At 53.7% G+C, this 14456-nt stretch overlaps 1 protein-coding gene across 6 annotated transcripts in view; it reads left to right on the top strand.

Moving 5' to 3' along the window:
• The window catches only part of Speg (striated muscle enriched protein kinase), a 56297-nt gene that overhangs the window by 37342 nt on the left and 4499 nt on the right, over positions 1-14456 (top strand). For all 6 annotated transcript variants that reach the window (XM_057758304.1, XM_057758299.1, XM_057758317.1 and 3 more), the window contains 16 exons: positions 996-1108; positions 1592-1760; positions 1953-2049; positions 2174-2374; positions 3821-3878; positions 4444-4521; positions 4608-4786; positions 5220-5246; positions 5807-5959; positions 6831-6873; positions 7834-7902; positions 8067-10035; positions 10315-10446; positions 13683-13799; positions 13979-14146; positions 14240-14362. In XM_057758304.1, coding sequence (XP_057614287.1) covers positions 996-1108; positions 1592-1760; positions 1953-2049; positions 2174-2374; positions 3821-3878; positions 4444-4521; positions 4608-4786; positions 5220-5246; positions 5807-5959; positions 6831-6873; positions 7834-7902; positions 8067-10035; positions 10315-10446; positions 13683-13799; positions 13979-14146; positions 14240-14362 — 3696 coding nt within the window. The remainder of the gene's footprint in view (positions 1-995; positions 1109-1591; positions 1761-1952; positions 2050-2173; positions 2375-3820; positions 3879-4443; positions 4522-4607; positions 4787-5219; positions 5247-5806; positions 5960-6830; positions 6874-7833; positions 7903-8066; positions 10036-10314; positions 10447-13682; positions 13800-13978; positions 14147-14239; positions 14363-14456) is intronic.

The raw sequence follows: 14456 nt of genomic DNA, 5'->3' as shown, positions 1-14456 counted from the left end.
TCAGCTGGACTCAAAAGGGACCTGGGGCTTATATCAGATTCTCCATTCTGCTTGGCTGGGTAGAAAGGCAGCCCCGTTCCCTTCATGTCTGCCATGGAACAGCCTCTCCCCCAGACCCAGAATGGCCTCTCCTGTTCTCTGTATAAAGCCAGGCAGGTCCCTGTGGTGGTGGCAATCTATACTCAGCTTGCTTTATTTTTTCCCCCTTGGGGCTTGATTACTCTCAGTCCTCTTAAAGCTGGGGTCCTGAAGACACGCTCAGAATACAGGGCAAGGAATTCACAGATTTGACAAGGCACACTGTAAAGTGTGTTTAGTTTTACCGTGAGAATTAGAGGCTGCCTGGCAGGGAACCATGCAGCCGAGAGTTCACTCCTAGACTGTCCGGTTAATATTTGGGCAGGGTATTTTTGTTCACATAGAAGTCTTCCTAGACATTTAAATAAGACTCAGAGAGAGACGCTTCAAGATAGAGGCAGTGTCCTTGAGGGGCTTCGTTCTAGTCACAGCCCCCTCCCCCCTCCTGCAGAGGCCAAGTGGAGTCAATGAGAAGCCACCAGGTGGGGTGTTGAGAGGAGCAGTCACCCACAGGGGGCAGCACTGAGCCACACGGCACCAGCCTCATGGTTACTGCAGGGGGAGAAGGGTTGGATAGCCAGACGAGAAACATGAAATCCAGATTTCTTTTGTGTGTGAAAATATCCCAATTTCAAAGCCATCAAATGAATCTTAAGGGTCCCACAAAGCAACTTGTGCCAGTCAGGGACAGTCAATGCTTCTGAGCCTTGGAAAGCACCTTCGTTAGGATTTACCGAGAGGGCCTCGTCAGGAACTCTGGTATCCTCAGGCATGGTGGAGGGTTTGGGGGGGAGTGGGGGGGTCTGGGAGGCCAGGGTCTAGTATTCTCACCATACAGTTGCTGATAGGGAGAGGGGCTGAGGAGGCAGGCACCTGTGAGGATGACACCTGTCTGCTTCTGTCCCCGTGTGTTGCAGAGGCCCCTCGGTTTGAGTCCATCATGGAAGATGTGGAGGTGGGACCTGGAGAAACCGCCCGCTTTGCTGTGGTGGTTGAGGGGAAACCACTGCCAGACATCATGTGGTACAAGGTCAGAGGGTGATGCAGGCTGCAGCAGCTGGCAGGGAGCCTGGGGTCTGTACAGTCCTGGGAGGCCTTAGAAGAGAAGTTTCTGGGCAGAGGTGTGGTAGGAAGAGGAGGTGGGACTCTGGGGACTAACTGAGGGGTTAGGGACTTCTTTTTTCTGAGACAGGGTTTCTCTGTGTAGTCCTGGCTGTCCTGGAATTTGCTCTGCAGACCAGGCAGGCCTGGAGCACACAGAGATCTGCCTGCCTCTGCTTCCTGAGTGCTAGGATTAAAGATGTGCACCACCACCGCCTGGCATGGGTTAGGAGTTCTTAGCAAGAGAGAAGGGAGAAGCTGGTTCTGGTCCCAGAGTCAGAGGAACTGAGTGAAGACAGCATGTCAAGCCCTTGGCCTTCAGGTCCAAATGAAAGAGACTGTGTGGTGTGGAGGAAAAGCTAGCCCCCAGGTAGCAGTAAGGTCAGACCCAGGTGACATGTGCCCCTGGCAGGATGAGGTGCTGCTGACCGAGAGCAACCATGTGAGCTTCGTGTATGAGGAGAACGAGTGCTCCCTGGTGGTGCTCAGTGCGGGAACCGAGGATGGAGGCATCTATACCTGCACAGCTCGGAACCTGGCGGGCGAAGTCTCCTGCAAGGCAGAGTTGTCTGTGCATTCAGGTGCGTTAGTGTTTGGGGGAGAAGAGGCAGGAAGTACCCTACCCTTCATTTCTTACACCACATCCTCATCCCAGCCCCTGAATACAGTATTCTGTCCTTTGTCTTTTGAATCTGTCCTATATCTCCTGTCTCTGCCCTTGCTTCTATCTGCCCCACTCACAACATGGGAACATCTATCCATCTCCTCCCCAGCTCAGACAGCTATGGAGGTCGAGGGGGTTGGAGAGGATGAGGAGCACCGAGGAAGAAGGCTTAGCGACTACTATGACATCCACCAGGAGATTGGCAGGTGCGGGGCCAGGAAGAGCTGTCATCGAGGACCGAACGGGGCTGCTGGGTCTGAGGGCCAGGAAAGATGGAAAGTCAACTCTGTAGTGATGGCGGTGTCCTGTCACCCTCCCTGTGTCCTCCAGGGGTGCCTTCTCCTACCTGCGGCGTGTGGTGGAACGGAGCTCTGGCCTGGAGTTTGCAGCCAAGTTCATCCCTAGCCAGGCTAAGCCCAAGGCATCAGCAAGACGTGAAGCCCGGTTACTGGCCCAACTCCAGCATGACTGTGTGCTCTACTTCCACGAAGCCTTCGAGAGGCGCCGGGGACTTGTCATTGTCACTGAGCTGTATCCTGGGACAAGACGGGGAAAGAGTGTCCTTTGTAAAGGCAAATCGGGAGCATGTTTTGCCCTTTGCAAAGTGGTCCTTTGAGCTCAGAGCCCTGGGTTCAGTGGACAGCACTGCATAGAAGAGAGTGTGGAGCACACACTTGGGACCCCAGTACTAGGAGGGAGATCAGAAGCTTATAGTCATGTTCGACATAGCCCAGTTTAGGTTACATCAACCCCTTAAAAACGGTGAGCCCGTGGGCAGTCGGGATGAATGATGAATCTGGAGACGCCTGTGAAAACCATTTCCAGATCTAGTTCATGCCAGGCATAGTGGTATATGCCTTCAATTCCAGCTGTCAGGAGATAGAGACAAGTAGATCTCTACGTTAAAGGCCAGCCTAGTTTACAAAGAATTCCGGGATAGGTTGATCTACATAATGAGATCTTGTCTCAGGAAGAAAAAAAAAATAAGAAGAAAAGGAAAGAAAAAAAAGGAAAGAAAGAAAGCCTTAAGTTTACATAGCATTAGTATGTGCCTGGCAATGCTGCATGGATTTTACACTTAGTATATACTCAGTCCTCACGTATATCTATCCAGTAGAATTTCATTCTTATTTTCTAGCTGATGAAAGAGGAATAGCCGGGCAGTAGTGGTGCACATCCTTAATCCCAACACTTGGGAGCCGGAGGCAGGTGGCTCTCTATGAGTTCGAGGCCAGTCTTGTCTACAGAGTGAGTTCCAGGATAGCCAGGACTATTTCACAGGGAAACCCTGTCTCACAACAAACAAACAAACAAACAGAAAAGAGGCATACAGAGGTTAAGTGGTGATTTCTAAGGCCCTGCAGCTAGCAAACACCGTACATTTCCATCACAGGGTGCAATGCAGTGTATCTGCACATTTGACAGGACCCTGCTCAGGTGAGAGCCCATACCTCGTTTGACTAAGGAGGACTTTTCACAAAGCCACACCTTTCTCTCGCTGTGCTAAACAAAGGCACATTGTGCTAGCAATGCTGGCAATTGACCCTCCTGGAGCAGGGACACTGTGACCCGAACAGAAGCCGCTTAGGCTTTCATTGTTTAAGTCTAGACCTCAGCAAAATGGCAAATAATTTCATTACATGGACTCCTGTAATGAACTATATTGGGTTCCTCTCCGATATAGTTGAGGAGTTCCATCTACAGTCGACAAGATTCCACTGTATCGAACCCTATAAAATGCTTCATAGGCCAGGGGAGGAGCTGTCACCTTCATTCCAGTCCCTATGCTCAGAAAGGGTAAGGGAGTTGCCTGAGAGTTCAAGTTCAAACAGGTGCCCCAATGTGTATAACCTGAGGCCAGGAGTATCTGGACCTGTCTGTGTTAGAGATGCTTTGTGGGGAAGGAGGGCCCTGAGGTCAGTGCTGGGCTGCGTCAGGTAGTTCGTGCTTGCTGCTTCTCCTTGACCTATGACACAGGTGCACAGAAGAGCTTCTAGAACGCATGGCCAGGAAGCCCACCGTGTGTGAGTCTGAGGTGAGGGCAGTGGGTGGCAGGGGCCGGCCGGGTTGCTCACCAGCCTTCACCTGCGTGAACTTTAAGAATGATGGGTGGGTCCTGTGCGTGCCGTTCGTGCCCACAAGGAAGCCGGGGTGGTGGTAGAGGGGAACACAGCTACACAGACAGCGGAATTCCCTACCCCGCGAGACAGGACTTGTTAAGTCTTCTGTAAACAGTAGCAGACATATTCCAGACCCCAAGTCCATCGCTTCCCTGTTTTCTCACATATACAATCTACAAAAGCTTCCTAGACTTTTATCTCACAGTGTGGATAGACAAGCTTCTATTGCACAGTTCCAATGAGTATAATATAGATCCCTATCTTCTTTAAATGGACTGTGTACAACTTGTGCAGTAGAATATGGTGACCCTGAGGCTCAGCATCCCACATGCTATGTGGTGGGCCACAGATGAGCTTTCGTGACCCATCTGAAGGCCACTGCCCAGGCATGTATGGCCTGAACCCTTGCTACCTCCCTGGGTGATGATCAAACAGAGTACTCCCCCAGCTCCACGGACTCTGGCCCCCCTGTTTCCACAGACCCGGGCCTATATGCGTCAAGTGCTGGAAGGGATAGGCTACCTCCACCAGAGCCACGTGCTGCACCTGGATGTCAAGGTGAGGAGGGGCATGGAGAACAGTCAGGCGGTGGGGCTGTCATGTGGGACTTTCTTCCCTAATCAGCTCCTATGCTCTGGTTATAGCCGGAGAACCTGCTGGTTTGGGACGGTGCAGGGGGCGAAGAGCAGGTGCGCATCTGTGACTTTGGGAATGCCCAGGAACTCACTCCAGGGGAGCCCCAGTATTGTCAGTATGGCACTCCAGAGTTTGTAGCACCCGAGATTGTCAACCAGAGCCCTGTGTCTGGAGTCACCGACATCTGGTAATGTTGGCATGCTGGCCCTTGCTGGGGACTTGCTCCCTCGCTGGGAAGCACTTCAGGAAATTGGGATTCTGACCGCGGGTAGCACTGCTCCTAAGCTTTCCCCTTCTGCCCATGTGAGCCCCATCTTTTCTCATTCAGGGCTAACCTAGTCCCTCTGGGCCGCAGCTCTGTGGTCCCCAGCTTCCATCTTCCCTGGGGCTGGGCTTCCCCAAGGGAGACTGTGTAAGTTTCTAGTGGTCCTCAGACTTCTGGGATTCCTCAGGCAACCCTGCCATGATCCCTGACTTTGGGTTGAGTTCCTCCCTGAAGTCGGTACTCCTGTGCAGTGCTCCCCGGGAGAACCCATCCTTTTCAGAATGGTGGTGTAGAGATCTACTCATTTCTGGCTGGAGTGTGCTGGCTTCTCACCCATACTTCTGGTTTCCCACAGGCCTGTGGGTGTCATTGCCTTCCTCTGGTAAGGACCCCTCTGCAGTCTCCAACTGGTCTCCTGACTGGCCCACTCCTAACATTTACAGGGCCCATAGCCCACTCCCTTCTCTTCCACACACACGGCTTCTTCCTCACCTGAGGGGTTTCACATGCATGAGGCTGGTTACCCCGGTTGGCATATCCAAGTTTCCTAAGAGGTGGGTAGACTGGATCCACAGAGGCCAGTGTAGGCTTAGCATCATTTCGGCAGGGAACTTCCTGGTCCTAGGAGGCCCAGAGCATGGACTATAAGGGGAATACATCTCCTCATGGGAAAGCCACACTGGAGGAGGGACAGAAATTGTTCTCCAAAGCACAGGCAACCAGCTCCCAAAGCACACTGCCTCTCTACCAGAGGACCTCAAGTGCTAGCAGGACAAGAATATGAAAACTCTGGCTTCCTGTCCAGATTTGCCCAGCCTCTGATGTCCCCACATCCCTAGGCGTCCACTTGTCCCTGGTCCCTTACCACAGGCATTGCGCTTCACCTTAACCTCAGCATCAAGGCCCTGCCAACTCTTACCCTCACCCACTCTGCCCCTGCAGTTTGACGGGCATCTCCCCATTTGTGGGCGAGAACGATCGGACAACTTTGATGAATATCCGCAACTACAACGTGGCCTTTGAGGAGACCACATTCCTGAGTCTGAGCAGGGAGGCCCGGGGCTTTCTCATCAAAGTGCTGGTTCAGGATCGGCTGTGAGTAGAAGACTGCATAACTGCAGAGACCTCAAACTGGTTACATGCTTCCTCCTACCAAGCCTCTGCCCTTAGATATGTGACTCCTCGCTCCTTTGCTTTTTTCATTTAGTATTTCTAAGATTTGCTTTTAATTTTCTTTAATTATTTTTCATTTTTCAAGACAGGGTTTCTCTGTGTAGCCCAGGCTGTCCTGGAACTCACGCTATAGATCAGGCTAATCTCAAACTCACAGAGATCCACCTGCATCTGCCTCTGGGGTACTAGAATTAAAGGCAGGCACCACTACTGCCCAGCTAGTTTGTATTATTTTTAATAATTTACTTAACATTATTTTATGTGCATTTATGTGAAGGTGTCAGATTCCCTGAAACTGTAGTTACAGACAGTTGTGAGCTGCCATGTGGGTGCTGGGAATTGAACCTGCGTCCTCTGGAAGAGCAGTCAGTGCTCTCAATCTCTGAGCCATCTTTCCAGACCCCTCCCCCATTTTTTAAAAAATAAGGTGGGTTGGGGTTTTGTGTGTGTGTGTGTTTTTCAGAGTTTTCTGAGTAGGATTTAAGAATGTGCATTTTTCAGTTGCCGAATCAACTCGAGTTTGTATTGTTTTTAATTACGTGTGAGTGTGTGTGTGCACATGAGTGTGTTATGTGCATATGAGCAATGGTATCTGTGGAGGCCATCAGACCCCCTGGAGATGGAGTTACAGACAGCTGTAATCTGCCTGATCAGGTCACTTGGAAGAGTAGCTTGTGCTTCTAACCACTGAGCCATCTCTCTACCCCAAATCCCTAGTTCTTAAGAGGTCCCATTTTCTCCATTCTTGAATGAATAAATGAATGATAAATCATTGCTTCTCATCCCTTTCCAGGAGACCTACTGCAGAAGAGACACTGGAACATCCTTGGTTCAAAGTGAGTCTAGTCCTCCCACGTATGCTACAGAGGTGAAGGGAAAGAAAATGTTACTAATAGTTCTATTTACTGAGCATTACATGTGATAACTATGATATGCATTTTATATACATGTGACCTATTAGCCTCTCAGTTGATCTGTAAAAGACTGTATTATTGCTCCTATTTTTTAATAAACTGAGGCCCAAGTCGATGATCAAGTTGGAGTAGCTAGACTCTAAGCCTAGGCCTGAACTCCTCTTCAGGCTTCTTCCTGGTGCTCAAGGCCAGTCCTGGCCTAATTCTCACCCTCTGTGCACCTCTGTCCTGAGTGGGTTCCACACACTAGTGTTTGGGTGGCCTGACTCACTTATGATCGTCACCTGGTCAAGGTTCTCCTCATTGTCAAGCCCCAGCGTCCTGGGACTAGGCACTGGTGGGCAGGCAGTCGGCAAGTGAGTCCAGAAAAGATGTCTAAGTAAACTTGCTATTGGATGAGTCCATATAGCTCAGTGGCAGGCCGCGCACCTAGCATGTTCAATGCCGCGAGCTTGGTGCCCATCATCCTACAAAACTAAATACTTATCACTGAGCACAGTGCTGGGTCAGCTGAAGGCAAGCCGTTCTGCCAGCAACCCTTGAAGTGAGAGTTTCCTTCCGGTTCCTGCTGGGAGCCTTGTTAGGCTGGACCACCAGGACTTCAGATGTCTGGGAGGCTTGTCATACATAGAGACAGAAAGGGGGCTGGGGACCACCAGGGTACCCAGAATTCCAGGGAAAGCCACCCTCCCTCAGGTATATAAGGAGTTTATTTCCTGCCCCTCCTCTTACAAAGAATTTGTCTTAGGTGTGTCTCTGGCCTGACAGAGTCACAGAGACAAGACCCCAGGAACCCCTACATCCTGTTCCGAGTCCCACAATGGACTTTGTCTCTCAGAAAGGTCCGGGTTGTTCTCAGGTCCTCTTTTTCTGGGTTTGCAGACACAAGCAAAGGGTGCAGAGGTGAGCACGGACCACCTGAAGCTCTTTCTGTCACGGAGGAGGTGGCAGGTGAGTGTGTCTGCCCTTTCCACATACCCCCCCTCATGGTACCTCCCACTCCTACCTGATCTGCCTTCCTGTCCCTATACTTCTTTCCCCAGAGCTGAAAAAGGGCCTGGGAGCCATTGTGTCCTCTTGGCCTTTCTGGTCTAACTGTAGCACCTTCTTTGCAGCGCTCCCAGATCAGCTACAAGTGCCACCTGGTGCTACGCCCCATTCCGGAGCTGCTGCGGGCTCCCCCGGAGCGGGTTTGGGTGGCCATGCCTAGAAGACCACCCGCGAGTGGGGGACTCTCATCTTCATCAGACTCGGAAGAGGAAGAGTTGGAAGAACTTCCCTCAGTGCCCCGACCCCTGCAGCCCGAGTTCTCAGGTTCTCGGGTGTCCCTCACTGACATCCCCACTGAAGATGAGGCTCTGGGGACCCCGGACGCTGGAGCTGTCACCCCCATGGACTGGCAAGAACAGGGAAGGGCTTCTTCTAAGGACCAGGAGGCCCCCAGCCCTGAGGCACTCCCCTCTCCAGGCCAGGAGCCCCCAGATGGGCCTAGCTCCAGGCGGCCCGAGCTCCGAAGGGGCAGCTCTGCTGAGAGCGCCCTGCCCCGGGTCGGGTCGCGGGAGCCGGGCCGGAGCCTGCACAAGGCGGCTTCTGTGGAGCTGCCCCAGCGTAGGAGCCCCAGCCCGGGTGCCACCCGCCTGACTCGGGGAGGCCTGGGTGAGGGCGAGTACGCCCAGAGGCTGCAGGCCCTGCGTCAGCGGTTGTTACGGGGAGGTCCCGAGGATGGCAAGGTCAGCGGCCTCAGGGGCCCCCTGCTGGAGAGCCTGGGGGGCAGAGCACGGGATCCTAGGATGGCGAGGGCTGCCTCCAGCGAGGCTGCACCCCACCACCAGCACCCTCCCGAGTCTCGGGGCCTGCAAAAGAGCAGCAGCTTCTCTCAGGGTGAGGCAGAGCCCCGAGGTCGGCACCGCCGCGCCGGGGCACCCCTTGAAATCCCGATAGCCAGGCTTGGGGCTCGCAGGCTGCAGGAGTCTCCCTCTTTGTCTGCCCTTAGCGAGGCCCAGCCACCCAGCCCTGCGAGGCCCAGCGTCGCCAAACCCAGTATCACCAAGTCCCCGGAACCTCCCGCTGCTGCACCCAGAGACTCTCCCCAGCCCCCCGCACCTCAGCCTGCCCCAGAGAAGGTTCCAGAGCCCAAACCAGAGCCAGCCCGAGCTGCCAAACCAGCACAGCCCACTTTGGCTCTGCAAATGCCAGCGCAGCCTCTCACCCCCTATGCTCAGATCATGCAATCGCTCCAACTGTCCAGTCCCACCCAGTCCACAGAGGGCCCCGCTGTGCCTCCATCAGAGCCCAAGCCCCATGCAGCTGTGTTTGCCAGGGTGGCCTCCCCACCTCCCGGAGCCTCCAATAAGCGCGTGCCTTCGGCCAGAACTCCCCCAGTGCTGGCCGAGAAAGCTCGAGTCCCCACGGTGCCCCCCAGGCCAGGCAGCAGCCTTGGTAGCAGCATCGAGAACCTGGAATCAGAGGCTGTGTTCGAGGCTAAGTTCAAGCGCAGCCGGGAATCGCCACTGTCCCGGGGCCTGCGGCTATTGAGCCGCTCGCGCTCAGAGGAGCGCGGTCCCTTCCGTGGGGCAGAGGACGATGGCATCTACCGTCCCAGCCCGGCGGGAACTCCGCTAGAGCTGGTGCGACGGCCAGAGCGCTCGCGCTCTGTGCAGGACCTCAGGGTAGCGGGGGAGCCGGGCCTCGTGCGCCGCCTTTCGCTGTCCCTGTCGCAGAAGCTGAGGAGGACCCCGCCCGGACAACGACACCCAGCCTGGGAGTCCCGCAGTGGAGACGGGGAGAGCTCTGAGGGTGGTAGCTCAGCACGGGGCTCCCCAGTGCTGGCGGTGCGCAGGAGACTCAGCTCCACACTGGAGCGGCTATCCAGTCGTTTGCAGCGCAGCGGCAGCAGTGAGGACTCCGGGGGCGCCTCGGGTCGCAGCACACCGTTGTTTGGACGGCTGCGCAGGGCTACTTCGGAAGGGGAGAGCCTGCGACGCCTCGGTGTTCCACACAATCAACTGGCCTCTCAGGCTGGTGCCACCACACCTTCCGCTGAGTCTCTGGGCTCAGAGGCCAGCGGCACATCGGGTTCCTCAGGTAAGGAAGGACTAGGTGAGAGTTGGGTATGGTGTGCTAGAGGTAGCTCTGAAAGGAGGGCCGGAAGGGTGGCATTGGCAGGGCTAGAGAGATGAGGAAGGTGGAGAGGCAGAGGCTAAGAAGGGATCAGGAAGAGAAGGATAAGGTGGTTGGGATTTGTTTGTTTTTTGTTTTTTTTTGGTTTTTTTTTTTTGGATGGGGGGGTACCTTGAGAGCTACAGGGACTTGGGTGCTGGCTGTAGTGGCTACGCAAGAGCTCATGAGTCTGGGTCTGTCCAGCTCCAGGGGACAGCCGAAGCCGGCACCGATGGGGCCTTTCCAGGCTGCGCAAGAACAAGGGCTTATCACAGCCAAACCTCTCCGCCAGTGTCCAAGAGGACTTAGGTCACCAATATGTGCCCAGCGAATCAGGTAAGAAAGCCTCAGGTTGCTCTCCTGGCTGAGTAAAACTGGCTCACCAGGAGGAGCTTGGGCAGCCATGGAAGAGGCCTCGAGTTAGGAGAACAACAATGATAATTACAGCAGCAGCTGCCATTAATTAGCAGAGGCAAGTGTCCTATTAAGCATGTCACAAACGCTGTCTTGTTTAACACCACGGCATTCTTTAGAAGGATGATCTTCAGCCTCCTAGTTTGCCGGTGAGGAAGCAGGCTTAGTGAAGTGAGGCTGAGTAGCTTGTCCAAGTCTCAGGTCTAACAAAGGGAGCAGTCACAGCCCAGAGCATCTCCAGGTCACTCTATTAAAGTCTTTGTTTGGCTGGCCTTCTGTCACTTGGAAGACCTTGGAAGGTTTCTGCATCTGGGTATCTGGGTGCAGGGTGGGTTTTTTTTGTTTGTTTGTTTGTTTTTTTAAGTGAAGAGTTTTATTGAGATAAAGGGGATGATGGGAGGGAGAGGGAAGAGAAAAAAAAGAAGGGAGAGAGAGACATAGAGAGACAGAGACCTGCTTGATTCTTCAAGAGCAGCAGTTAGAGAGCCCTGGGAAACAGCTCAAAATCCTACTTTGGTGCACCCAGAGCCCCAGAGTGTACGCACTCAGAGACACACTTTGTCTCCCAGCTTGGACTGCATCCTCAGTTCTCCACAACTCTGAACTCTCCACATCACCCACAAGGCACATCTTTAGAGAAAGTAGCCCCCGGGCTCTTTTTGCTGGAGCAGAGGCCTGCCACATCCCCTGGTTTCTTTCTTTCTCAGGTGTCCTTGGGGCTGCGGGGCGGGAGGTATCCTCCGCCTGGTGTCTTTCCACCTGGAAAAGAGGCATTACTCCAGGAGGCCAGGCTTCCAGGCTGTCGGGGTGGTCGGGAGGAAGTCACCAAGCAAGGCTGTGCACGTGATCTTTAGAAGCTGTCCACTCTCTCCTGGCCCAGTTTTGGGTTAAACTGCCCAGTTTTGGGTTAAACCTTCCCTTTGCCTCAGCTGGCCTTGCTTGAGAGGATTGTGCCAAAGCTGTAGTTGGGACTGTGGGGCTGGTATGGTGGGGAGGGAAGACCAGCTGGCTGGAAGAGAGGGGAAAGGAGGGGGTTGGAGGAGAGCATCAGCCGAGAAATGTGGGGTGGCTAATCCCTTCCCACCTGGGGCTCCATTTTGCTAGTGCAGCTGGTTCCCTGCTCAGCAGTGCCCTCTGACCTCATCTCCCTGACGGAAGAAGCCTCTCCCACTCTATCAGCTGGGGCTGGTCCCGGGGGAATGGGGAATGGCAGTAGGACTGGCCAAGCTAGACCAAGGTCATCTTCAACGCTCACCCCGGCCTGTTTTGTTCCGTCCCTAGTACCCCAACTAGGACTGGGGTGGCAACTGATGAGGTTATTCCCAGTTCACCGGAGGATGAGATTAGGACCCCTCCTCGGGGAACAATAGGGTACAGTGAGAAGAGACACACACACTGCGTGCTCCTGCTTGATTCCAGATCCCTCCTGGTTCTTCAGATCCTGATTTCCCAGAGGCCTTTAGCTCTCCCCAACCCCTCCAGTGAAGGAGATACGCTCCACCCTCTGTGACCCAAACCAGATTGGATCTTAAGAAACAATCCAGGGATCACAATTTCAAATCACCCTGCCTCTGAGGAACTCCAGTCCAGCAGGACTGGCACAGAGCTCCAAGCCCCTTGCCTTTGGCAAGGTCACCAACCAGTGTCTTTTCTGCTTTGCTCCAATAATCCCACTTTCCAGGTTCAGCTCCTGGCTTCTCTGATGGGTATATCAAAGAGATAATAGTAACAACCTCAAGAAGATCTAATGTCTGGGAGCACTTCCCACGTGCCAGCTCTCCACGAGCCTCCTTAGAGTTTCACAGCAAACCCTCCTTACCCAAGCTAGGTTGGGCATAGTCTCTCAAATTCACAGACATTCTCCAGAAATGGAGCTTTTGAAGGGGTGTGACTCGCTTAGGGTCCTGCAGTCTCTATTCTGCTCTCTCAGAAGCTTTTTTTTTTTTTTTTTTTTTTTTTTTGGTTTTTCGAGACAGGGTTTCTCTGTGGCTTTGGAGCCTGTCCTGGAACTAGCTCTTGTAGACCAGGCTGGTCTCGAACTCACAGAGATCCGCCTGCCTCTGCCTCCCAAGGGCTGGGATTAAATGGAACTAGCTCTTGTAGACCAGGCTGGTCTCGAACTCACAGAGATCCACCTGCCTCTGCCTCCCAATTGCTGGGATTAAAGGCATGCGCCACCACCACCCAGTCTTCGAAAGTTGTTTTTAGGGGCCTGAATTGAGTACACCAATGTTGAAATGTCAGGAGGCTCCCCTACACCTCAGGGAGGCCGAGAGACACCCTTCCAGGGGCTGCCTGTAGGGGGCACTAGCTTCAGGTCTCTCGAAACCACACAGGTTTTGTTTGTTTGTTGAGACTGGGTCTCCCTGTGGAGCTCTGGCTGTAGTAGAACCATGTAAACCAAGCTGGACTCGAACTCACAGAGATCCTCCTGCCACTGCCTCCCAAGTGCTGGGATTAAAGGGGCATGTGCTACTATGGGCCAAACTTTTCTTTACATTTATGTATTTGTGTGTGTATATATAGATACATACACATATACATGTACCTGCCATGGTATGCATGTGGAAGACAGAGAACAACTCTCGGGAGTGTGTCTTTTCCTACTATCATGTGGCTCTCATGAACTGAACTCAGGCCATGAGGCTTGGTAGAAAGAGTCTTTACTTGCTGGCTCGAAGGCTGCATGTTCTGATCACAGATTCTGCATGCAGCCCATGTTAGGTCATGTCACTGCTTCGTCTCCTTTCCCTTCCCACTTGCCCTGCAGTGGCCCAGAGGGAGTTTAAATTACAGAATCTTAACTGTTATCATTTTTCAAAATGTGTTTGTTTTTATTTTAACAAATGCTTGTAGAACACTTAGTGCTGGTCTCGGCTCTAAGTGATTTACAAATGTGAAGTATGGCCCGAGCATCCTCAGTCATCAGTCAAGGAGAAGGTGGTTCCACACGTGCGTGCGGAGGGCCTGGAGAAGGTGATGCTTACCACAGGAAAATTCTCGGAGGCCCGGCATGAGCTTCTACTTTCTGCATTTAGCTGGGAGGAGAGAACCATTTGTTCTGTTCCCTGCTATCCCTGTCGCGCCAGGGCTCACATGCATCTGTCCCTCCCTGGGCAACAAGCAGCCAGGGTCCTGAGCTGTCTCTTTTCCTTCAGATTTCCCCCCAGTCTTCCACATTAAACTCAAGGACCAGGTGCTGCTGGAGGGGGAAGCAGCCACCCTGCTCTGCCTACCGGCAGCCTGCCCAGCACCCCGTATCTCCTGGATGAAAGGTAAGTAGCTTGCATCTTCCACAGAGAAGGGGAGGCAGGCGGGCATGATGGGGGGGAGTGACAAGTGGCTCCTAGTAAAGGGCATAGGGGAGGCAGGGCCACAGGGAGGCAGAAGTGAAGAGTGAGTGAGAGAAACCTGGCTTTCCTCAGCTGCCCCTCCAATGCTTTCTTGTCCTCAGATAAGCAGTCCCTGAGGTCAGAGCCCTCAGTGGTCATCGTGTCCTGCAAAGATGGACGGCAGATGCTGAGCATACCCCGGGCTGGCAAGCGGCATGCTGGGCTCTATGAGTGCTCAGCTACCAATGTCTTGGGCAGCATTACCAGCTCCTGTACTGTGTCTGTAGCCCGTGAGTGAGGGGGGTAGGGCTCATGCAGTAGGGATGAGGAGATAGGGTAGAGTGTGCCGAGCCCTCCACTGGGGCCTCTCCTTCTCCTTCCAGGCATCCCAGGAAAGCTAGCTCCTCCGGAGGTGCCCCAGACCTATCATGATACAGCGCTGGTGCTGTGGAAGCCAGGAGACAGCCGGGCACCTTGCACATACACTCTGGAGCGGCGGGTAGATGGTGAGGGCAAGGCAGGATGGGGGAAGGAAGGAGGCAGCCGATGGCAGCCGGGTGATGGGCGGGGGTGCTGCTTGGGAAGGCCAGTTTCTTCTCA

Source organism: Chionomys nivalis, chromosome 2 (genome assembly GCF_950005125.1).
Source record: "Chionomys nivalis chromosome 2, mChiNiv1.1, whole genome shotgun sequence".
Taxonomy (NCBI): domain Eukaryota; kingdom Metazoa; phylum Chordata; class Mammalia; order Rodentia; family Cricetidae; genus Chionomys; species Chionomys nivalis.
Note: the sequence above shows the minus strand (reverse complement) of the source record. Positions and strands in the feature narration are given on the sequence as shown.